This window comes from Struthio camelus, chromosome 3 (assembly GCF_040807025.1).
Source record: "Struthio camelus isolate bStrCam1 chromosome 3, bStrCam1.hap1, whole genome shotgun sequence".
NCBI classification, from domain to species: domain Eukaryota; kingdom Metazoa; phylum Chordata; class Aves; order Struthioniformes; family Struthionidae; genus Struthio; species Struthio camelus.
In genome coordinates, this window is record NC_090944.1 from 105,402,518 (window position 1) to 105,427,944 (window position 25,427).

The 25,427-nt window shown below is 36.3% G+C and overlaps 1 protein-coding gene across 5 annotated transcripts in view; it reads right to left on the bottom strand.

Annotated features, from left to right (window-relative positions):
- The window catches only part of BTBD9 (BTB domain containing 9), a 149,848-nt gene that overhangs the window by 102,987 nt on the left and 21,434 nt on the right, over positions 1-25,427 (bottom strand). For all 5 annotated transcript variants that reach the window (XM_068939544.1, XM_068939547.1, XM_068939545.1 and 2 more), the window contains one exon: positions 24,082-24,201. In XM_068939544.1, the coding sequence (XP_068795645.1) occupies positions 24,082-24,201 (120 nt within the window). The remainder of the gene's footprint in view (positions 1-24,081; positions 24,202-25,427) is intronic.

Here is a 25,427-nt window from a genome sequence, read left to right on the forward strand (position 1 = left end):
TAAAGGGAGTTTCAGTAAAGGGGGATTTGAAAGAATCCTGATTACATATTTGATCTCTCACAGAAAGGCTTACATTTGGGAGAACAGTGGTTTTTTGGCTGATTTTCTGTACTTTTGAAAAACATATCAAACATTCATTTCAGTGAACCAGATCGGCTAGTCTTCATTTTGATTCATGAGTACGCCCAAATGAAACATCTTAAGCCATCCTAACTCCAGAGATTAAAGAATTCTCCAACATGCCACGACATTATCTTTTTCCAAAAGACAAAGAAAAGAACAATTCTTTTCTGGCTGTACCTTCTCTGTCAACAATGAGGTGGGGAGAATTTTTTCAATCGCTATAGCTATGGAATCCAGAGAACAGAATCCCGTACTAGTGAGTACTCACACAGTGTGAACTGCTACACTTCAAATAGAAAAAGCGGCCAAGGCTGTTACAACATCCTAACGGTTGTCTCATTTCAGTAAGTAAATTCAAACCTTTGAAGACAGCACAACAAATCACATTTGTACACATTTATTAGCTGAATCTACACCAAATAACAAAACCAGTGCTGATGAGATCTCTAGGCTTGAAGGCTGAGGTTACAACTTTAGCAAAAGGAGACAGGAATTCAAGTGCTACCATTGTCAGATAAGTCAACATTTTAGTCCCTTGTTTGGCATTTACATTAATTTTGTTATTTCAACAAATACAGCATTCACTTCCACTCAACAGAAGGAGCATACAGATTTTTAAAAAACCTACAGAAGCAGCCTGCAAAATCAAGTTTTAGTGAAAATGGAGTCTACATCTAACCAACTCTGCTTCCAGCGGTGGCTGTAAGTCTACTAAAGGACTAACACAACAAACTATAAAAATGAAGAGAAGGAAGAAAATAACGGATCCTTTGAGAAAACACTCAAAACAAAAAACACACCTGCAAAACATGTTTATCTTCAAATTTTCTTTCCAACTAATTTATCAGGAACCTGACTGAAGAATAAGAAAGTCTAGGTTTAGATTTGTAGGGTGTTTTCGTTTTTAACTGTAATATAGATGCTAATACATAGATGCTAAGAACAACGTCATCAGTATTTTGTTTTGATCTAGTCAAATAAAGAATTATATGCATTCAATTAAAATTATAATATTATAAGTTAAATAACTTGCAATGAGGCCACTACTGTCATTCAAAAAAGTTTCTACAGTTGAAGACTGCATGTTAAGTATAAACTGAATTGTCATTTCAAGATTATAAAGAGTTTATCTGTTCAACAAGGGAAGAGGCACTTGGAGAATTTTTGTTCTGAAGAGAAAAAAATTTAGTGATTGCATAGCACTCTCTAGTGGTCAAAAGTCTTCAAAACACCTAGTCTTTAGAACAATTCTAATTGATTAAAGAATTTACCAGTTCAATTATAACATAACTTTATATGATTTAAGTTCTTTCCAGCCAAAACAGACAAAAAAGATATATTCTCTACTTTGGAGGAAGAAATAGGGTTATCTGGGAAAAGGGTTGGTTTGGGATTTTTTTTTGGTTGACTGGCCTTTTTGGTTCCCCTCCCCGCTCCCCTCCCAAAACTATTTCACAGTCTCAACATAGTGTTTCAGAGCTCATCATCTTCAGGGAAACTACTGATGCTGAGTTCAGTAACTTTTTAGGCTTTCTTTAAGTGTATTTTATTTTCTGTCTTTGTGGAGAGTTCCACAAACAATGAAACACAAAGCATTTGTGTAACTCTTTTTACACTCTTTGTCTTCAAGCACAGACTGTAGAGTACAAAACCCTTTGAACTGCTTGAAAACAGTTTCTACAGTCAGCATGTATACTTCTTTCTGATGTACATTTCCATGAGGTTAAAGACCATTACGGGTTACAAATGAGAATATGGATGCCCACATAGGTAACCAACTTGATCCTCGAGGCAAAAAAAGTAATTGTGTGTTTTATAATAAAATAAATTGTATCTAACGTATATAAAAATAAGGGTTGTCTATTTCCATCAACCTGCATAAAAATGACTTCAGCTATAAAGTAAAATCTTATTATGAATTTTTAGAAGCATTTTTTACTTTAAGATAAATATTACTTTTGCACATGTCAACACAAATTTATTTATCTGTCTGTCACCTAGGAACAAAGACATGAAGTTGGAAGAAAAAGTGTATTTGCTTGTTTCTGCAAGAAACGCAGAGGAATTTTCTGGTCTTCAAATCAGCTCACTCCCTACCTTTTCTTCTAATATCAGACTTGCAAAGGGGTCAACAGTATAGATTTCCCACTATATTCATGATATAAACAGAAAAGCTCTGTATGTTGCTTTCGAATGCAAGATGAACTTATTTTCATATTCATGAAATAAATTACTTGTACTTACCTCAATCTATAACTCATCTGCTTTTGAAAAGGAACAAAACCACTGTTTATTATTTAATGAGCCAGCCAAGCACATGCTGGTTCCTAAACTCTCATTTTAAGCTATAACTTCAGCTCAAGCCTGTTTTAGTTTTATTTTCTAGCAACAAGTACCTTTTCTGACAGATATGTAAAATATTAGCCGTATTCCAGCAATAAAACAAGGTGGATGAGAAGACAGGCTAATCCCCTTCCGAGACAATAGTGCAGATTTTGTGCTGATAACTCTCTATACCAATTCTGAGCCATTTACACCATGAAAAAAATCATTAAAAATATAAGTGACATTACGAGCATCTGACTTCCAACACAGTTTGTTATAAAAGAAACCACAAAGTAAGATTAAAAACCTGAAGACAGATAAGGAAAACCTTTTAATAAGGCATAAGGATTAGATTAGAAAAGATTCGGATTACAGTCAGATTTATAGCCATAACAACTTACTGCATTTTTCAGTTTCAAGTTGTTTAAAGGGTCCAGTCATGACCACTAATTATCAAATTAAAATAATGCCATCTAAATAACTTTTTAACACAATAAAACAAGGTTAAAAACATTTCAATTATTTAAATGTATTTGTGCCCACTTTCAAGCTCCCACCCAATCCTCCAAACTTACAAAACTAGCTCTACTCTGTTGGTTTGGCCTGGCATGTCACTAGATAGGCTCACTTGGCTTTTAATCAACCAGGAGCAAAGAGTGAACTTGCAACTGCTGACAAAAAGGACAGAGCAGGCTCTGATCAAAGCAAATTTAAGTAAAGCCATAGATAAAAAAAAGGTTCTGGCACTTAAAACAGAACTTACACTTCTAAAATCTACGTTGGTTCAAGAACACATTCCAAAACACGTTCAGGGGATCATCTAGTGCTGGAGAAACCTGAAACTCATTAGAAGCTCCTCAGTTGCTTCATTTCTCTACACGCTTAAAACTTACATGGACAAGCTCTGAAGCACTATTAATATCTGATACTTCTCTCCAACCTATGTTATGATCAAAAAACTAGCTAGAAACGTCTTAATAAGCCAGAACTCCTTTTTAGCTTTTTACATTAAGGAGGAGTAAGCAGCTCCTTCTGGACACCCTTTTGAAGACTTTCTCATGGCTTTTATTAGGAGCTTAAATTAAAGGAAACAAGTTGGGTAGTTGGGATCTTACTTGTTAACCTTTCCAGAACCTGTTTCCTGAAAGCAAATGTGCATATTTAGTGTTTTGAAAAGCTATCCTGGCAGTAAACATACGGCATATTAATATGATAGTTTCACAGCTCTGGAAAAGAATACAGATGTAAGATAGACCCTGGAGGGTACCAGTTTCTAATGGGTATCTAGGAAGCCAGGCAACTATCTTGAGCATGATATCAGGATTTCTTTATGAACTCATAAAGCTCACGACAGCTTTGGAAGTATGTTTTATTCCTTTAACAAGAATTGTATTATAAACATTTTTATAGCTTGAAAATGTATAGAATTTCTTGGAATCTAGTAAGAAAAAAATCTTAATCCCTTAACCCTCCCCCAAAAGATAAAGCACTGTCATCACTGCAAACTTGCAAGTTTAAAACATGAACTGCTTCCCCACAAAGAACATTTTAGCATCAAGAAAATTACTATCAAGACTGTCTCTGCTAGAGCAGATTTTAGCATTTAGGTGTTCTCATTTTTAACAAAGTAACGTCTATACACTGCAGGATCCTATCTCAAAAACAGCAGGCTTTTTATGGGGAGTGGGGAGGAATCTTTGTTAGCACTTTTAAGTACTTTGCTGAAGAAATTAGGCTGTAGTACGTTTATTCTAAAGTAAGGTTTTCTGAATCACTTTTGATCTCTATATTGATTTAATTGGTGGGGTACTTAACAAGGAACGTGTAGCTTATTTTAAGAAGGGAGGATTTTGGAAAGGAATTGAATCATTATTCTGAATTTTTTATTACAATTATAGTTCTAAAATATAGAAAGTTTTAGATAGAAAAATGATTTTAATAGATCTTATAATAATAGTAACAGATATTTTTAAAAATTATTACATGTGGTACCTAGGTAACTAGATAGTCAATATTCCCTATCTGATCTTAATTGGGATTCTGAATTATAAGAAGTGTTACATTTATGAAAAAGTTGAGTATAACATACAATGTGAATATAAAACAAATGACTGATTTGTAGAGAACTTTTGTTTAATATTCCTGAGAGTAGTCTTAAAATCCTTCTATATCTTGTTGTGTGTGTGCACTTGCGTGTGTTTTCAAGTATGTGTATGTATACACACACACACACACACACACGTTTGTTTGTTGGGGAGGGGCTTTATGCTGCCACTGAAAATTCTGTCTAAAGACACAATCAAGTCTGCATTTGTTACACATTGTTTTTTTAAATGATACAAGGAGTTAATATCCTTACTTTTTTTCCTCAGGCATTGCCTTGTAATAAAATAATAAGTTTTATTTAACTCCTGGTTTATTTTACTTTAGTAAAAGGGCTTTAAATTAAAATTTAGTAGAATTTTTGTGGGGTTAAATACTTAAAATGTGCAGTTTTGTTTGCTACTAAGATGTGACTGTCTACAGTTCATGTTAAATCTTATGTTACAGTAATTTTATGAACTGAATATATAGTCTGTCACAGAGCTTTCTGCCCTAATATAATAAGCGTTGAACTACTGCGCAGACTAAAAAGCCCAATTTCTTGCTTGCAAGAGGTGCCCTTGCACTTTTTTGATTGGAAGAGGAACTTGAAAATGGTAGCAGGCAGTGTCTCAGAAGTGTGAGTTAACATAATGTTCTGCTGACATCTTTCCTTACTATTAAATGTATATGCTGCCTATAAGCCATCAGAACAAATTTAGAGAAGATTTCCTGCTTGCATTCCCATCTTAAAGCTGATCTGCCTCCGCATTGCAAATTTTAGTAAAACATTACAGCCTAAAGAGCAAAGGTTTTTTAATTTGGTATCATTTTGATCAGTAGGCAAGCAACTTACACATAACAGTTTTCATCCTCCAGCCCTTACATTCCTTTCCATGTGAGAATGCAAACAGCCCCAGTTCAGCAGAAAACAGAAATACGTCAAACAGTAGAGACAGAAGCCCTTTTCTGGACTCTTAATGAGGTCTCAAGAGCCCAAGGCAAACCAATAATAAATTGTACTTTCCACATATTGGGAAGGGGCGGGGGGGAAAAGAGGAGAGCAAGAAAACCCTGGAGCTTGTCATCTGAAATTAATTGAACTTAGCTATGCCAAGAAAATACTAGTAATAAACCCTCCTCATCTAAAGTAAGGTTTTGCACCATGAAAAAAATAAAAATTTATGGCAGTAATTTCATCTCAGATTTTTCAAGAAGAGCTTGCTGATTTTCTAGCACTCAGTAGAAAAATCTCAGAGGAGCAACGCAGGCAGAAATAAGGCAGGCTTCTAAAAAGATACCACTTAATTTCTCACTCCTCCTCTTACACTATTGCTACTCTTCCACTTCTATTTAACTGAATATTAACTCTATCACTGCAATATGCTACCACCAGGTTTCTGATTTTATAAAGGCAGTAACTCCAATGCTTCACCATCCCCCCAACTGAGAGGGTAATAGATCTCTGCAGGTTCATCAGTCATTTTGTCATCCTAAAAGCAATCAGGAGATGCTAGACAACTTAGAATTAAAACAAAAAGGCATCAACAATCAGAACAGAAAAAATTGTAAAATATTAAATAATCAGCTTCAGCCAGGAGATAATCTTTCTGTACTAGAGAAACAGACACATTTATTCCCTATATACTACAAAGACAAAATGATCCTGCATTTGCAAATAGTGGAACGTCACACCTCCAGATGGTGTTTTATGTTTTACTTCATACTCACTTACGTATCTTATATCCTATTTAAAAAAATCCAGCAATTTGTACTCATTGCATCTTTTTAATACACATCATCCTAACCCTTCATTAGAGCACTAAAACTTAGACTGGATACCATTTCCAAGCATATGAAGGATACAAAGGTGATCAGGAGTAGTCAGCAGGGACTCACCAAGGGGAAATCATGCTTAAACAACCTGAGAGCCTTCCATGATGGAATGACTGCTTGGGCAGATGAGGAGAGAAGTGGATGTTGTCTACCTTGACTTCAGTAATACTTTCAGCACTCTCTCCCATAGTATCCTCACATGCCAGTTGATGAAATGCGGGCTAGATGAGCAGACAGTGAGGTGCACTGAGAACGGGCTGAATGGCAGAGCTCAGAGGTTGTGATCAGTGGTGCAGAGTCTAGTTAGAGGCCTAGAGCTAGCAGTGTACCCTCGGGACCAATACTGGGTCCAATACTGTTCAACTTATTCATCAGTGATGAACAATGAAGGGATGGAGTGCACCCTCAGCAAGGTTGCTGATAATACAAAACTGCAAGCAGTGGCTGATACACCAGAGGGCTGTGCTGCCATTCAGAGAGACTTTGACGGGCTAGAGAGATAGGCAGAGAAGAACCTCATGAAATTCAGTGTTTACTCTCAGTACAGCTGTACTTTAAAGTCACTTTAAGATGCTACCTTTTGTTGCTGGAAACGTGTTTTCTGCATGCACCCTGCGAGGCTGGAGAGATAGGCAGAGAGGAACCTCCTGAAGTTCAATAAAAGGAAGTGCAGCGTCCTGCACCTGGGGAGGAATAACCACAGGCACCAGTACAGGCTGGGGGCTGACCTGCTGGAAAGCAGCTCTGCAGAGAAGCACCTGGGAGTCCTTGTGGACAAGCTGACCATGAGCCAGCAACGTGGCTTTGCAGCAAAGAAGGACAACTGTTCCCTGGGTTGCATTAGGCAGAGCGTTGCCAGTAAGTCGAGGGAGGTGATCCTGCCCCTCTCCTCAGCCCTGCTGAGGCCACACCTGGAGGGCTGGGTCGTCCAGGTCTGGGCTCCCCAGCACAAGAGAGAGATGGAGCTACTGCAGCGAGTCCAGCCCAGGGCTACTAAGATGATTGAGGGACTGAAGCATCTCTCATATCATTATGGAAGGCTGAGAGAGCTGGGACTGTTCAGCCTGGAGAAGAGAAAACTGAGCGGGGATCTTAGCAATCTGTTCAGATATCTGAAGGGAGGGTATAAAGAGGATGGGGCTCTTTTCACCACTCTTTTCAGTGGCGCCCAGTGATAGGACAAGAGGCAAAGGGCATAAACTGAAACATGGAAAGTTCCATCTGAACATAAGGAAAAGCTTTTTTAGCGTAAGGGTGGCTGAGCCCTGGAACAGGCTGCCCGGGGAGGTTGTGGAGTCTCCTTTCTTTGAAACATTCAAAAGCTGTCTAGATAGGTTCCAGAGCAACATGGCTCCCCATGACCCTGCTTGAACTAGATGATCTCTAAAGGTCCCTTCCAACCTCAACCATACTGTGATTCTACGATACTGTCTATATTGCGTTAAAGTGCTTAAACTTTCCCTGGCATGATTTCAGCCTAGCCAAACTAGCACTCTATTCTCAAGCACTACGCTTGAGAATCCACACAGGCCAGAAGCTTACTCAGTTGGCAATGGATGGTCAACTTATTCTGCAGGGAAAAAGAGTTTAATAGTGTGGATGTGGCCAAGCTGTGACAGTTTGTTTCAGGACTAAAAAATGGGCCTTGAGACTAGTTAGTTCACTAATTTCATTTCAGTTATAGATTACTTGGAAAGGTTTTAAAAGTCTACTACAACAATTACTAGACATAAATGTATCTTCTAGGCAAAATAAATTATTTTTTCCACTCTCATAAGCATTCTCTAGGCTTGTGTTGCACAGTCTATGTTTCTACATTTTGTATATGATTCTTGCTTCAGGTAAGTCTGTCTCCTCTACACAGCTTACTTCAAGCTCAGGCTAATGCTCTCACCTTAAAAGGCTTTCTTTGCTTTGAAAGCTTATCATTCTATGCCCTTTTTCTATTCAGGTTTTCCAAACCCCTCCAATCTCTTCTGAGCCTCACATACTACATAATTTTTAAGATCTTATTTAATCCTCCGATCAGGCTAATACTCTATTTTTGAAGAAATCTTGGAGAAAGCCAGCTGCCTTTATCTAGGATGAAATTACTTTTTTATTCTTTCAAGTAAGAGCCATAAAATTGAGACCAAGAAAGAAAATAATTTAGTATTTGTTTCCTTTAAATACAATAACGATCAGGCTGATTTTCTGATAGTAACTTTGAGAATAAACCAGGGTGACATCCCCAAGAACTATATTATCTTGCATTTATATATTAATCCAATTATATCATCCAAAGATACACAAAAATGCTCTAGAAAATAATCTTGACTGTGTAAGAGGTATATGTGCCATTTCATTTGCTGAAATATAATTCCAAAGCTAGCAAAAATATCACACAGATTTCATATCAATAAATGATCCTTCCTAATTCTGTTGGCCCTTTTGGACCCATTTTTACCTTAAGTTAATGCAGTACCTACAAACTGTTGTATCAGGGTGGACCACAGAATTCACCTAGCTGCCTAAAGTTTTTATAAATATCTTTTTAATTAGGGACATCAGTATGCTGCCAGACTAACAACGATCAGTTCTAGAAAGGGATCAAGGCCTGTCCTGAGGCAAGTACAAAACTCTTCCTCTTTCATTTTCACTCCCTCTTCCCTCCAATGTGACCCAGGGCCCAGGTTTACAGACAGAAAATAATGATGTGCTCTGGTTATCTCTATTACCTTTGTCTGCACAAGAGAACACATGTAAGCTATTAAACCATTCAAGATAAACTAAGAATAAAGAAAAAGCACAAACATGAGACAGCTTTAAACTGTTACGGTCTAGTGTTAGCTCAACAAAGAATTAAGATCATCAAAGACTCAGAAGAAGAGATTGATGTGACAAGATACAGAAACCCTAAGAGGCAGCAGAGAAGAGGAGGGTAGCTGTTCAGCAAAATCAAGGCTCAGCCCATTCCAGGCTATGGTAGGATCAACATCTTCCCACTTGACTGATGACTGGTCAGCAGAGAGTCACCAGCTGGCTGCACTGAGGGTGGTGGGCATATTCATGCACTTGTCTCAGTTAATAACCGTGCGTATGAACAATAACTATTGTTTATCCATAAACTATGTATGATCCTGCTTTCAAGAATCCATGGCTGGTAAAAGATACTTAACTGTGATGCAAAGATTTGATGACTGCACCACATATCTCTACCACTGTGGGGAAAGATGAGGGAAAAGAGAGATGGAAGTCTCAAGCTTGCTCCTTAAGAGTTCCTGTCTATACTGAAATCAGCAAATCGTTTTTCCTTTTAGTTAGGGGCTGGTAGAATTTCCTGCAAGCTCAACATGGGAGCAGGAACTTCCAGGCCAAGCATAAGAGGGTAAGAGGGGAAGGTAGGAGCCATAAACTCAGCCTCATAAGTCCCCATCATAGTGCTAACCTTGGGCACAAGGTAAAGGAAGACCAACAGGAACCACCCATCAAGTCCAATGAGGCCTTCTGAAAGAAGATGAAATAGCAGCAGATAGCACGGCATACTGGAGTCATGTTTTATAACTAGTCCAAGAAACCAGTTGTGTTTAACACCTGGTTTTCTGAATCAGAGTGAATCACCTCCAATGCAGCCTTGGCCTGGAAGGGAGATGAAAACATTAAGAAAGAAATTAATATTTTTTGTAGCTATGAGGAGGTTTCCAAAAAGGTAGGAGAGGAACGTGAGCATCAAGACAATGTTAATGCACAATTGGACTGATGCTATACTTGACTTGCTCAGCAAAACTTTCAAAGAGGAAAGCAGGCACTTGTTCCATTTTGTATTTTTGTAAGCTGTCAGAAATTGTACTCTAGAAAACAGGCCACAAATACAAGGGTGACTCTAGTGGCTCTGGATTAAATTAGTATTCATTACAGTTTTAATCTTACAATAACAAACAATGACTGATAAATTCTTCTAATGCTGGAGTGCAACCACAACTCTGAAGACAGTAAAATTTTTAACTTTATTTTTAAGACCATCCTCCCCTAAAACTCCAAGTATGGCAAATATGATTCTGACCAGATGACAGCATGTAAGTTCACAGAATTTCTTATATCTTTCCATCCTGTATCTAAACAACAACAACAACAACAACAACAAAAGCTACTCAATGTGAAAAGCACAAGTGTATTTCAGAATATTAACACTGGAATTCCCTGATTCAGTTCTTGCTATTGGTACTTACTGCCATATTTTTGCTACTCACTATAATTCTCATGTCTATCAATGGTAACATAGAACTAAGAAAATCATTTGATCTGTAACTGTACAATGCTTGAATACTAAGAACATCTGAATGTTGAGCAAGCTTAATAAATGGCTTGAATGCCACTGTTTTAGCAGTTCACATGTACATATTTAAATTCAAGTATCATGCACGAGACACTATAAGCCGTAAGAAATTTTCATTCTTCCCCTACTTTGATGCCAATTTGTACATTTCAATTCCTCTTTTATGACAAACCTTACATTCTTAAGGAGATGAGACATATTAATCTATTCTACCTTCATACAACTTTTGCTTGGTAAGTAAGAGTATTTTAGACAGCTTCTGTGAAACCACTCAGGGCACCAAAGCTTATCGATAACTGAAGAGCTGTTATGTTCGTACATTACCTATTTGACCCATAAACCATGATAACCACAGAGCCATCACAAAAGTTCTCCTCCTCAAAAGACCAGGATGACACGATAGCTTCATATTACTGCTAAGTCATTTCTTCTAGACAGTGTTTGGAGTAGTACTGCCTGATTGTGAGAATCAGGAGTTGCAAGGAAAAAGAGTAAAGCGTGGAAGAAAGTAAAAGATAGGGTATACAGAGGACCCCAGAAAAATCTCCTGTCCTTTAAAAAGGCCACTAAGGAAGGAAAAAAAAAAAAGGCGGACACAACTAGAAAGCCAAGTTCCTACCTATCAGCCTGACATAAGGCTTCTTATGTAAAAGGACTCTCCATTGTTTGTGATTCCTGTGGTGACCTCTGCTTTCTCTTTAGTACTGCAACTACTTCAATTCATTTGTGTGGTAACTGCACACACAGTTCCTAATTTTAATGCCCAAAACAGAACCTTATCTCAAGGACTGAAATAAAATACATAATTTAGCTGCTTATGCAAATATAATCTAGTTCATGAAGCTAAAATGAACAAAGATATTCTGAAAATAGATTCAAGCCCAGTTACGTCTGAAAAAGGAAAGATTGCAATTTTCCAGTTTTACAGGTGCTTCTAGAACTCTGACGGATTAATCTGCAGTTACTCAGCTGCAAAATATTATTTCTGTTCCACAGATTTTGAATATGAACTATTAAATCTACCAGATTGATAGCAATTTCTCCCACCTGCACTTAAGAAATTGATTTAATGAACATATCATTTTCATAGTGAAATATTTCCTTTTTAGGCAATACAGAATTGAATAAATACATTTAACTTTTCCAATTGCATCATGGCAATGATTGTTGTACACAATGTAAACCAGAAGCTACTTGGTAAAGAAAAGGTTATGGATTTCATCAAAATGACAATTTTAAATATTATACCACTGGGCTTACTTTAGAATGAAATGCAATAACAGATATTCTTCATTCCCTAGATGCCTCCACCACCCAGCTTCTTTTTTTTTTTTTTAATGTAACCACCAATAAATTTGATTTTAGCTTCTGAACAGGTCAAACACTGTTTAATTAAAGTATAAAATGAGGAAAAGTATCAAATGAAGTAAATACTCAGAAGATTTATTTTAAAATCAGACAATTATTTCAAAAATATTTATAAATGATATAGACCTGAAGTTCTCTAAATGCTCATCAAAAACACTATTTCCTCTCACTCCACCCACCTGCAATATACAAAACAATGCATCACTCGGTGACCTTTTTAACTCAGAGGTCCCAGGGTTGCCAAAGCTAAGAAAAGAAACAGGCAAACTTGGTAGACACTCAATTTGCATTTCATGTACTGCAATTTTCCATAACAGATGACTTAGAGGAGTCTTTAACAATATCTTTGGAAGAAGCATGCACTAAATATGCTTGTAATACAGTGTTCAGTCAACTCCTCAGTCACTAAATCCCTTTTTAGATGGTTTTAGACACAAACTTTGTTTGCCTAGATTAAAATTGCATCTTTTGCAAACTCCCAATTTAGAATTTTTCCTTTAAATTCAACAATCCCAAACATTTTATATGAAAACTGTGTGATAATTTAGCAGAGTTGTCATAAACATCAGAGTATCTCTAAAATTCAAATAACTTATCTCAGAGTCACCTTATCTCAGATGATGACAAATACAAAAATCACAATACGGAAATATATCCAAGTAAAATGTAGGCTGTCTATTGTCCCTTGAAATAAAAAGTAGGGACTGATAAGCATTGAAAAGAAATTCCAGAGTCCTATCTTCTCCCCAGTTTCCCTAAATGTAAACCTACGTACTCTATCCAAGCATATTATAGGTATTTCAGGTACGAAGGCCTAGGAAGCTGTCCTAAAAGGCAAGCCATCCTTTCTCTCCTACCAACATCCTCTCTACTTTATTTGAGCCAATTCCTCCCCACTCCAAAAAGTATAACGCATCTAATGAAACTCGGAACATTGTTCTCAACATATATTTAAGCTTTGACGTTTCCTGCTTCTGTTTCAGAGCCAAAAAAGATCTTGCTCTGAAAACTTCTTTCAAGAATAAATATTTTTTTCTGACATCAATCAAATAGTCATGTCCTGAGCATGGGAATTACTTGCACCCTTTTTTTGTACTACCATCCCTCCAAAGAAGCAGTATTACTCTCTTCCATCACATGCATATCTCCAGTTCATAACAAGAACACGCCTAATGGACGTTCCGGTCACGGACAATAAGCAAAGGGCATGACATATAACATTTGCATAGCCTCTGTCCCAGAAAATACGCAATCATCTAGGTATAGTAAAAATCAGATCAGCAGAAATCAAAACCAGATGCAGATAAAAGGAACACAAAAGGAAAGAGAAATTACGCACATAATTTAGTTCCAGGCATTTAACTCAGGTAGCTAATGTCATAAGAATAGTCATCTGAGGTTCCTCCGTATTGTCAGTAAGGAGAAAAAGATTCCTCTAAAAGGCATTCAAAGCACCAAGTGTAGGTTCATGCTCTCTGTCAAATCCTGGAGGAGGTTCTCCATTCAATATATATGCAATGGAGAAAGATTAGCCTCCTCCAATAATTTCTTGTGTTCCTTATGTTGGCCTCTAGAATTTTGTTGCTGTCAAGTCAGCCAACCTTTATCCTTGTTAGACTGCTTCTGTGAAATATTACACAATTCTGTGCTATGACAAAACTGATGGTAGCAGTCTCCAAACAATGCTTATGCATCAGAAAAGCAAATGCCTAGTAGCACAGTTTTCTACAGAGCATTTCACGTCATATGAAAACTAAGGTGAGCATCTGTACTTCTCCTGCATTCATACTGGTGAGAAGAAACAAATAGATACCCAAGGAAAGTGTGTTTAAAAAAAAAAACACTACATTTTTTTCATTGAAGTCTTAATAATAGAAGAATTCATAACAACTAACCAGTTGTGAATAACATAAGGAACCTGTTCTTGTCAAATAACGAACTATTGTCCTGTATTCCTAGCATACAAATAACTCTGTAATCCAAACCCAGCAAGTTAGAATTGAGAAACATTGATAATTAAACAAATCTCTACAAGATGGTTGTTTTCTAGCTACTTTGCAATCTGTGTCCACCAGCAAGACAGAAGGATTAAATCGGTCAAGATACCTCTCTTGAATAATCAGGACAGTTTGGCCTTGTTTCTCTTTGTCATCTTACAGCTGACAAGAAAGGAAAGTTGTGGTAGCTGCAGTTACTTTTCCTGCTACCTTGTTCATGTATCATTACTACAGACCCCACAATCTAAGCTTGCACATGGCACTATGAACCTTTTAAGGGTCTCTCATTCTCTGCAAAATTCCAAGAGACTGTCAGTGGGTTGAGGAAATAAAATATTCCAAATATACGGCTGGCCCCAAACCTTCTTATAACATTAATTTCCAGAAAACTATGGGGAAGACAGGTTAGGAGTTAGATTTGGTGATGCCAACGCACATCCACCGGCACAATCAGAAGTTGGGAGGACCATAAGGAGTCTTCAGTATCTTCCCAAAAATCAGACGATATATAGCAACTAAAAGGTGGCTAGAAAGTTCCCATAATGCAAAGGATGACGAGGGTTAAAGAAGCCTGAAAAAGTAAGCTTTCTAACAGTGAACAGCAGCTTATGTTAAAATGATGAATTTATGTTCTTCCATGCAAAGTATGTGAAAGTACTGTGAGCCTCTTTTTCTTGACTGTAATTCAGTACTCATGAACATGCCTCTGACTACTGCTGATGATACAAGGAACCTTCTCTTATTACTAATCTGCAGTATATCAAATTGCAGCAAGAGGATAAAACACGTTATAGTTTCCAGTTTCACCCAGGAGTGAATTATTTCCAATTCATTCATTTTCGCCCTAAAGAAATAGTATAGATTTGCCACGTTGAAACAATTTGTTTACCTTTCATTTACACACTTAGGTACAAAGGCAACAAGAAGCATGACATAAGTCTTCTCTCTTTACAGCCTGTTATACATGCTTTATAATTTATCACAAATCGCAATAATCAGCAATCATTTCTTTCAGTCATTCCCTCTGTTTTCATCTACTGAAGTTTTTAAAATCAGTTTTAATCTAAATATACATAAAATCTTTCCTTTAAAAAAGATGATAGAAAACAACCTGAGTGGGAAAGGTGTCTCTGCATACATATATACATAGTGTTCCACCTATTTTTACTTTCCCTACCTGTATCAAATCAGAATTAATAAAACTGAGGTGCCTTTCTTAAGGGGAAAAGAAAACCTTAAAGAACTCCAGAAAGAAAGTTGAGTGGACAAAAAGGCAGCATATCAACATCAACGTGGATAAATCCAAGGAAAAAAAGAATCTGAACAATGCTAAACTCAGAACTGGAAGTCGCACCTCAAAGAAGAGAATGTGGAGTCATCACTGACAGTTCTCAGAAATCAGTAGCTCTTTGTGCAGTAAAAGCTCTCCCTCTCCCTCCCCACCCCCAAACTAACAACAAAAACTCCCATCAAAATAGTGTACCTCATTAGGAAGGGCAAAGAGAACAAAACAATGCCATTTTACTGGTATGTGACAGCTTGGTGTGCCCACATCTTGAGTACTGTGTACAGTTACGGTCTCCACACCGCAAGAAAAACATAACAGAGTCACAAAAGGCATAGAAAAGATGAACTAAAATCATAAAAGCGACAACAGCTGCAGACCAAGAGGGTTGTGACACTTCAAACCAATGACAAGGTTGAGGGCACTATGCTTGAGGTTTACAAAAGCATGATGGCAATGGAAAACGTGAACGTAGCATTGTTACGCATCAAATTCTACGACGCTTGAACTAGGAGACTTACTGAAACTAGTACAAGGATTAGCTAAACCAGACAGAAGTACATACTTTGTGCAGTGACTAATGAGCTTCTGGAATTTCTTGCCATAGCAAGCTGCGAAAGCAGATGCTAACAGCAGAATCAGAAAGTGACCCTACATAAATGAATAGACAGCATATCTATACAGATATATTAAAGGGATCAGGAAGAATATAAGGAGAATGGACTACTGAAAATGGCCAGGCTCACATGTTCTCCCTAATCAGCATCTTCTGTTCTCATGGTCAGAAACAGGCTGCTGGACTAGTCGTCCATTGGTCTGGCTCAACAGGGCCTTTAAGTTCTTAATGAGAATGAAGCCTGATTAGCAAACTTTGAACTGCATGGAATACAGACTTAGAAAACAATATTTAATACTCCTTCCACCCGTACTGTTATTCCCCACTATAAACAATGGGGAATATTGCACGAAACAAAGTAAAGAAGTCACTGCTTTACTGGTCACGTATGATGTTATGTAACTAAAAATTCAAGGATATTTATTAGACATCCAGTGAAGCATGGGAATACTTGTCGCAGTCTTAATACTTTTATGCTTGCTTTTGGGTTGTAAGCTGCAAAAAGTGCTCCACGGTGAAACCAAAAGTCAAATGCACCATTTGGCACATTACAAAAATCATTCTTGCTCTTTTTCAGGTGACATTACAAAAAATAGGCTAGCAGTTTCCAGTAGCAGCCTAAAAATGATGAATCACATATGCTCATTTTTCTATATTATTATTCCTACTGTAAATACACCATCTTTTTAAATATTCTTTCCCTTAGCATATTTAAAAAAAAATACAAATCTCGATGCTATGTTTCTTCCTTGTGATCTTCCTTCTCTTTCATTGCTTTGTTTCCTTCACTCGCTCATTCCTGTCAGCTGAAGATGCTTATGCAGCTTTTCAGAGCTCATCCTTTTTCCTATAAGTCTGGTCCTCTGCAGCACCCAATTTGTTCATTTTTATTTACCAGTCTTTTCAGCTTGATCTTTTGTTTTCAATTGCTTCAGTCCTCATCCTCCCTCTCCCCCTCCCTTCCCACCCCAAATTTCTCCTCTCTTGTCATGCTGTTCAGCAATATCGTAAGTCACCTTTTCCTCTTTGTTGATGCATTCATGAATGTTGTTCTTCCTACAGAACATATCAGCATGCACACACACAGAATCCATCACCCCTTTTTTCCCCCCCCTTAATTTTTTTTCCTTTATTTTTTTTTTACACTACGTGGTGATCTTTCCTTTTGCAGACCACAAAAATATTTAGCTGTCAAATGGAACCATTAACTTAATCTTCCCAACTAAAAGTGAGATGAGAAAGAGCAAGTACAGTCCAAGCTCAACAAACCTGAGCTGAACATAGGTTCTACAAGAATTTTTAAAGAAAAATAAAACACTGAATAAAGCAGTTTACAGCTTTCCCATTAACATAGAGAAAAAAAAAACACCACCAAACAAAAAGACCTACTACACAGACGGTAACTTGAGGTTTGTCAACAAAGGATCAAGTTTAACAATGGTTAAATCTACTTTACTGTAACATTCTTGATATCATCTGAACTACTCTGCAAGTGAGCTTGGCCTAGTGCTGGTTGACAGATAACTTTACAAATTTGGAAACTGAAAAGCAAATCCACATAATTTTTTTTTTATTTGAACATCCATAATAATCCAGAAATGGCATCATTATCAGCTTTGTACTTCATCTGTGACTGTAAGTGTGGTACAGTCTGTTTCAAATATACATCAACATCAAATATACATCCCATTATCTATTCAGAAACCGTAAAATTAGAGGAGCTAATTTGTCCTGTCTAGCAAGTATTTTGTGGCTCATCCCTACTTTGCAAAGTTTTTTTTTTTCCCTGAACTCTGAAATGTCAGCATAGCTGCAGAGTTAGTAATAAAGTACTTGCACTTCATTCAAGGCTTCCGAAAGCATAGTTCTAAAAAAAAAAAAAAAAAAAAAAAAAAAAAAATTGCCCAAGCTCAATCAGTGCAGTATTTGGAAGAAGTCATTTCATGAGGATTAATGACTAACTTGGTTATAAGACTTTTTTCAAATGCTTTCTGAAGGCTTTACAGAGCTCCTGCCAAGAACTTAGAATCTATGTTTTTCAGTTACGTTAGAGGTATATTAGAATTGCATTTTAAATTAGGATAACATTCAAAAGTCTTTTTTAGATGTCTATGTGCTTTTCCTAAGCAATGCTGTTCTCTACAGAAGGTAGAGGAGGAAGGAGAATTACTTAAGAACACTAGTACAAGATTAGATTTGCAGACAGTGCCTTCTTCTCAGATTATTTTAAATATCTGAGAAAGTGTTTCAACTGCTTTGGGGTCATGAGTTAACGACTCGCTTGCTTCAATATTTGAACCGTATCCTGAATGCCTTTTTGCAAATTATTATCGCCAAGTGTCCACTAAGCATAGGAACACCAAGCAAAATGGGTATCCACTACAGATAAGGATGTCAGAGATATATTGGTAAGGTTGAAAGTGAAAAAATTACTGCTTAATCAGTAATTTCAATGGCTTCTGCAAGTGGAAAGAAAAATTAAATGACTTCACCACCACTAGCATCACAGATCAAGAACAGAATCAGAAAAATTCCTGTCTAGCTGATACTTAAAAATAACATAACTTGCATATCACTACCTGCAAAATAAATTGGGCACGATTACCAAAATTCCTTAGTTTAGAACTGTGTTACTACTGAAACATTTACTCCTTTTATATTTTATTTTTCTTAAAACAGCTCAGGAGATGCACATGCTACAATTTAAGATGTTTGCAGAGGATTGATAAATGGCATCATCATTAGTAGCATAAACTGCTGAAGCACGAAACAACCCTCTCCCCAATAATGTTAACGCCTAATAAAAGGAAAGGTAAAGAACTATCTCTACATTGATAAATAGATTTTAATACACGAGTTTATCTTCTAAAGTAAAAATAATTCTACATTACACTTTCTATAACAGTTAAGTACTTTAAAGGGGATACATCACACCATTTAGTTATATTATGCCATTACTAATCCAAAGTGCTAGTATTAGACTCAACATTTTTTAGTTTTCAAGGAAACGGAATAAACCCTTTTCCACATTTACAGTTTTTTTTCCATATATGTGTCTCTTAGTAAAAGCTTGTTATAGAACCAAAAATGTATAGGGTAATAATGAATTAATGTTTATTTTTGATTAGTCACTTCAGAAGAGTAAGAAAATAAGAATAATAAGAAAAATAAGAAAAAAGTACTTTCTACAATAAGTATTGGCAAAGACAACAAAACAGTAACAAAGATTAAAATTTGACCTTCCCCCCCGTTCATAACCTTTTAAAAATTCTAGTATTATTGGCAAAACAACATTACTTTTCAGATTATAAATTGGTCTAACTGGACAATTACTCATCCAATTAAAATTCAGTGTCATCTGATGTCAGATAAAAACATGAAAAAAGATTTGAGAAGTCACTACTAGTTTAGCATGCCATCTCTGTACTTGCTCTCTCCATAATCAGAACGAACCATAAACCTGTGAAGGTTAGGATACAAACACAATACACCCCAGCACTAATAGTTTTCACTAAAAGGAGTTGAAACACAGAAGGAAATGAAGTCTTTTAAAGCTGCATCATAGAGACATCTTGTGGCTACATTTGTTTTATGTGAGATCTCTTAAAATTTTTATTTTCTTGTAACAGTTTTAATTAAATTCTTCAAAAATCCAAATAAATTCTTCAAAGTTTGTGGACTGTGACAAATTAAAAAGATGTATTTGCAAAACAAATAAAAGGAAAGGATCAAACAGAAAACAAAAAGGGACAGAACAGAAAATAGCATTGCCTATTCAAAGGCCTTTAGAGGTATTAACATTCACTTGATAAGGTCTCAAAATATTTGCTGCTTTTTTATTTCAAGAAAAAATTGCAGGTCAGAACACAATCCCAGCCACCATCACTATTTGAAGAGCTGCATACTTTTATTTTTTCTAAAGGAAGTATTGTTTCTTACTCATTTGAACTTATGTCCTCATGGTTCATGAATAATACCCTAAATGAAGTTCTTCTATGAAGTTTATCACTGATTTCTTGAGATGTAACACAATTCTGCATTGTCTTCTGTATATCAAGTAAAGTGCTAAAAATGAAATAAGTTTTTTTTGCTTTAATATTATCAAGAAGTCGGAGTTCTTTTTTTTTTTTAAGATGAACAATGAACAGGTTATACTGTTGGATTAATAGATACATATCAAAAAATACTTTAAGCTACAGCAGAAAAATATTCATTTCAAAATCAGTAGCACACCACACAGCAATAACAAACACAAACATTCTTGTCTATACTCCTATTAAAATAGGAAGTTGGATTAACTAAAAACCTGATACCTTTTCCTAACTCTACCAGGGACCTGCATACAAGACTACTTTTTGTCTTCCATCGTTTTAAAAAGATGTGTACAGCTTTAGAAGAAAATTGATATATAAGTGCAAACAGTGAAATTGGGACAAATGAAATTGCTCATTTCAAAAATACAGAACCAAATTTAAAAAGAAAGTCACCTTGCACTCTCCTCTCTTATTTGCTTTTTCTACATAGTATATGGCTGCTTAATTCTTAAAGCTGATGGAACAACATATCTCCCAAAAATACTTAAAGCAAAAATTAAAAGTCTCTCTCAAATACCATTATGTTGTTAAAAAAGCCCGGGTCTTGTACCTAGCAGTGTTTTTTACTAAAACATCCACAAAATACAGCAACATGTCTTTTATTTCATAGGCATTGAACTTTATGATAATCCTCCTTGTGCAAAATAGCTTGGATATCTAAGTCAAGGATCACAACCTATAAATAACAAAGAGATCTTCTTCTGTGTTTGAGAAAGCATAAACAATCTCCTCATTGTAAATAAAGAAATTTAGAGTCTTTGGTTTCTATTCTTCCATTTTTCATGTGCTAATCTAGGTGAAGGTTATGGCTGCCAAGTTATTTTTGAACCTATTAAAGCACAGATCTGAGTAACAAGAACAAATAACGAGTGTGAACAGTCATATAATTTTACTGAGATCCATGAGCCTATCTAATCAGTTTGGATGCCTTGGTACATGCCTTGCCAATATAAAATATTTTTCATGAAAAGCACAACAATGCCCATAGTTACAAAACTAATGCAGATAATATGCAATGTTCCAAATAACCAAAATAAAAGTTACAACAGACGGCATAATATATGTAATACAATAAAGGACTGACTAAACAGACTGAATTGGTCTTAGCTCATTGCAATACAGATTGCTATTTATTTAAAAACTAATTGTCACAAAGTTGCATCTTTCTCATTCAGTTGGTGTGAAAAATGTACTGATTACAGAGAAACACAGATCTGTAAATGGACGAAGATTCACCCAAGACAAAAATGAAAGGTTTTCCAAAAAAAAGGGGGGGGGAAGGAGGGAAAACTGCATACATACAAATAGGAAACACACTCAATCAGTGTTTATGCACTTAGAAATGCTAGGGCACCTTCTTAAAACTCAGATGCATATGCTAGTTCAACCCTCGACAGCTCTCAACTTCCATGACTAATATGTACGAGACATAACTCAGAAAGACAACTAACCCTGCCAGTGTTAAAGGGCTAATATCCCCTTTATAATTTATATTTGAATAATTGCTCCAGTGCATTAGACACATCACGCTATCTTTCAACATAAAGTACAGAATCTGTCTTGTTCCACTCCCTTGTTTTCAAGTAGGTATGTAAATAAGAACTGCAGCTAATGCAGATATAACCCCAGTCTCCACTCATGGTTCTATTCTCCCTTATTCCTCAAAAAATTCTTCCTACGCAGTGATATTATAAAGCAGCTTGAGCTAAAATCTTCCTCTTTTAAAAATTGCTCTCAAGCCTATATAGAAAAAAAAAAAGGCACTGTGAAAGATAATTGGTTTAGCATCTTCTGTTGACAACATATATAAACTTAAAAAAAGAAAAAAAATCTGCAAGATTCCCTAATTCGTTCCTTGCAAGGAGCATATAACCATAGTACTAAAACTACAGGGGAAAAAACGTTAAAATTATCGACCAGAAGACAGAGTGAAGTTTGATGGTTGCAATGCATTTCACAATTGTTGTCCATGAAAAGAAAAATTTTGACACTGGGGCTTACTAACTCAAGAGTATACAGCAGAAGCACTGTCGAGCAATGTGAACACATAACTAATTTTGGTTTATAAGGCTTAAAAAGAATGCAGCGCGTAACCAAGTGCTAATAAACATGAAGGATTTGCTGAGTTACATTATAGTCTTCCTTTAAAAATGGGGAGGGAAGGTGTTTTATGCCTTCAAATTGGGCGATTTTTATTCATTATCTGTTGATAATTTGATGACAATTTCTTTCTGGACAGAGCATATAATCTACTTAAAGGATATCTGCCCTTTGATGTGCATGCATAATTCCTGTTTGTCAAAACAGAACGACAAGTGTTAAAGGAACATATTTTGAGATAATCTCATATTGGCTCATATTTTAAATCTGAGCTCACAATGGTGGAGACAAAAACACCACAGTATCCAATCTAGCAATTTACCTCAGAGAATAGCAAGTGATAAGAGCATGAACTGAACTCCCCACAAGTAATCTGTTCCTTGGAGAGCGGGCATACAATCTAAGGAGGATTCAAAAGTCCTTTTCAACCAAAAATGATTAAGTCCTGGCACCACCTCAACCACTGGAATAACATTCTTCCCTCCATTCTTCTCTCTCTCTGCTTTCAGACAAGGCTTACATCAAAATAAAACAACGATGTTCTCAAAATTTAACATATGTAATAATCTTATTTCCCACAGAGATGAAAACAGGTGGCAGAGGCGCAGGGGTCAGGGAGGGGAATGACAAATAAATGATGTTTATCACTTTCAGACAGTATTTCAGATGGCTGTTTTTGAAAGAAGATTTAGAGAAGTCCCACCATAAAATCCTAGATCTCTTCAAATCTTCTTGCTAGCAGCTGGCAAAAAGGCTGTGCTTATCAACAGTCTGACCACTTCCCACCAAGCTAAGGTAATAAGAAAAGAAATTCCCATACATGCTTATAAACTCCCTGAGGAATTTCATCACTGCTGGATGTTTTATCAGAGACTCCTTCAGGCAAAGATTTATCAGACATACTCACAAACGAGGGGACAGCTCCAACCATTTCAAACAAAGTAGCAAGTATAATCAGAATCATAAAATACACAGGGAAAAGGTGAGAATGCATTGTCCATACCAGGAAAAATAAAATTTAAGTTAGTTACACTCAGCATAAACTTACTACAACAGGAGAGGCAGGCTGAGAAAGTTATCAGAGAAGGACGGACACACAGGTGACCCACTCTGCAAACAGACTGCAACCATCATGCAGTAGTGAAGGTCAGGGTAAAAGGTCACTGTGGAAAAGAAAGCACTTCCCCTCCTAAGGGATCCCAAAGACTGTTGTGGTCAACAAGCAGTTTTTGTCTACGGAATAATTATTGCAATAGATAGAGCATTTCCTCTTTGGGTCTATGGCACAGGATGCCTTTGGAACCTGCACTGGCACCCAGTAAGATGGCTTTCCTGGTGGCCACAAAGCTTCTCCCAGAATTCCCAGTTGCTACAGTAAAAAGACATAATCACCTCAATGATTATTAAATTCATCTAGCTGCTTTGTCTTACAAAAAGAATTGCTCAGGCTTACACAAAGCGTTGCTCAAGTTTCCTTAACCCTAATTCTCTCCATTCTGCCTTTCATAACTGGGTGTTAAAAATACGATGCAACAGCAAAAAAATATATAAAAAAGGAGACACCCAAGTTGCATCATCAACAGTTAAAAGCATTTTAAACTTTTCAGCAGCTAAGGAAAGGTGCTTACTACAGAGTGAAAAATATCATTATTAGGTTTTCAGAATGCAGCTGCAAGAGAAAAAGTAAGTATGATTGAGAGCGAAAGATTCACATAATTAAGAGATGGAAGCACCAGAGTTTTGATACGCAACGCCTCCAACTTATCAGCTATGTTTATATTAAAAAGCACTCACCAAGATAGGCAGACTACTATTTTTTTTTTTCCTAAGATGACTGATGAAAGTTGTGCATATCATATTATTAGAAATGCATAATGCAGTTGTTTCTGATGTCTACACTATTTAATGATAGCCATGCAATATTACATTGATGAACTAACCTGCAGACACGGGCAGGAAAGTACAGCTTCTGCCAGGACCGACAGAGGTACTTCGAGTGATCGATCACTCGAATCCAGTCCAACTCATCCATGGACACCTCAATGTAGTAGGAGTAAGACCTATGGATTATCAAAACAAAAAAAAACAACAAAAACAGAACAAAAGTGAACAGAATATAAGCAGTCACAATTTCAATATTGACTTTTACACTCTCCTCTGGATTTTCAGTGGTGCTGAAAAAAGGCTGTTTGTTCCTACCTATAGACCTGTGTCCAAGACCTCCAAAAGAGGACCCTATTTCAAACTAGCTCTGAAAATAAATTCACTCGTTGTTACATTAACAGGTGTTTTCAGAATAACTTAAAACATCCAAACCACTTATAATCTGCAGTAATAAGATGAGACAGTCTTCTCTCAAAAAAATGCAATGGAGACTTCAAACTCGGTCATCTGACATACTTGAGCCACAAAGTAATAATATGTATTTCTTCTGCACAGATAAAACCAGTGCTGCAGTTATTATTTCTCTTGCCATATCAACAAGGAAAATCAAAGAATATTTAGCAGACCATGAATGCGAACTAGAACCCTTCACTAGAAAAAAGCAAATTTACCTTTATCTTTCATCACTTCTGACCCTCTCACTTATTCAAGGTGCATGTTGTTAAGCCTGTCACTAGTTACTTACAAAATTTCCACATCAAAAACAAACAAGTAGAAGTCACTAACACAGTATGTCTCTTCTCCTTGCTTTATCAATGTTGTTTAGTTTATAGTCTGGAGAAAGCAAACCCACACTAACACTTAAAAGCCATATTATATCTACAACAGTGATATTTGTCTTACAATGCAGTAGAAACTCCAGCTGTACTTCCTGTGAATTGTGTACTTCATTATGAATTACACTTCAGAATATTTACTTTCTCTTAATATACTAGCCTGCAATCTTCACAAGCATTTCAACCAGACCATGTTAGCACTTACTCTCCTTTCACGTTCCAAACCATTTCACAACCATTCTAAAAGAATGGTTGCTCTTCCAGATATCTACAGACATTTTATTAAACAATAATGCCTTTGTTAATGTTTTCCATTTTTTGCTGAGGATGTAGAGGGACGGATATCTAAAGTGATATTTTTCAGAAACATTTAAAGTGTTAGATAACTCTGTAAATACCAACTTATGCACATAGGAAAGGTAATATAAAGTGTCTTTAAGATGTCAGTTCATGATCAGTTTTCACATACACAAAAACAAGATGTGTAATATTCACCACATATATACATGCATCATGTTTCAGCATTTTCTCATTACCAGCATATGCATATTTGACCAAACAAGGCT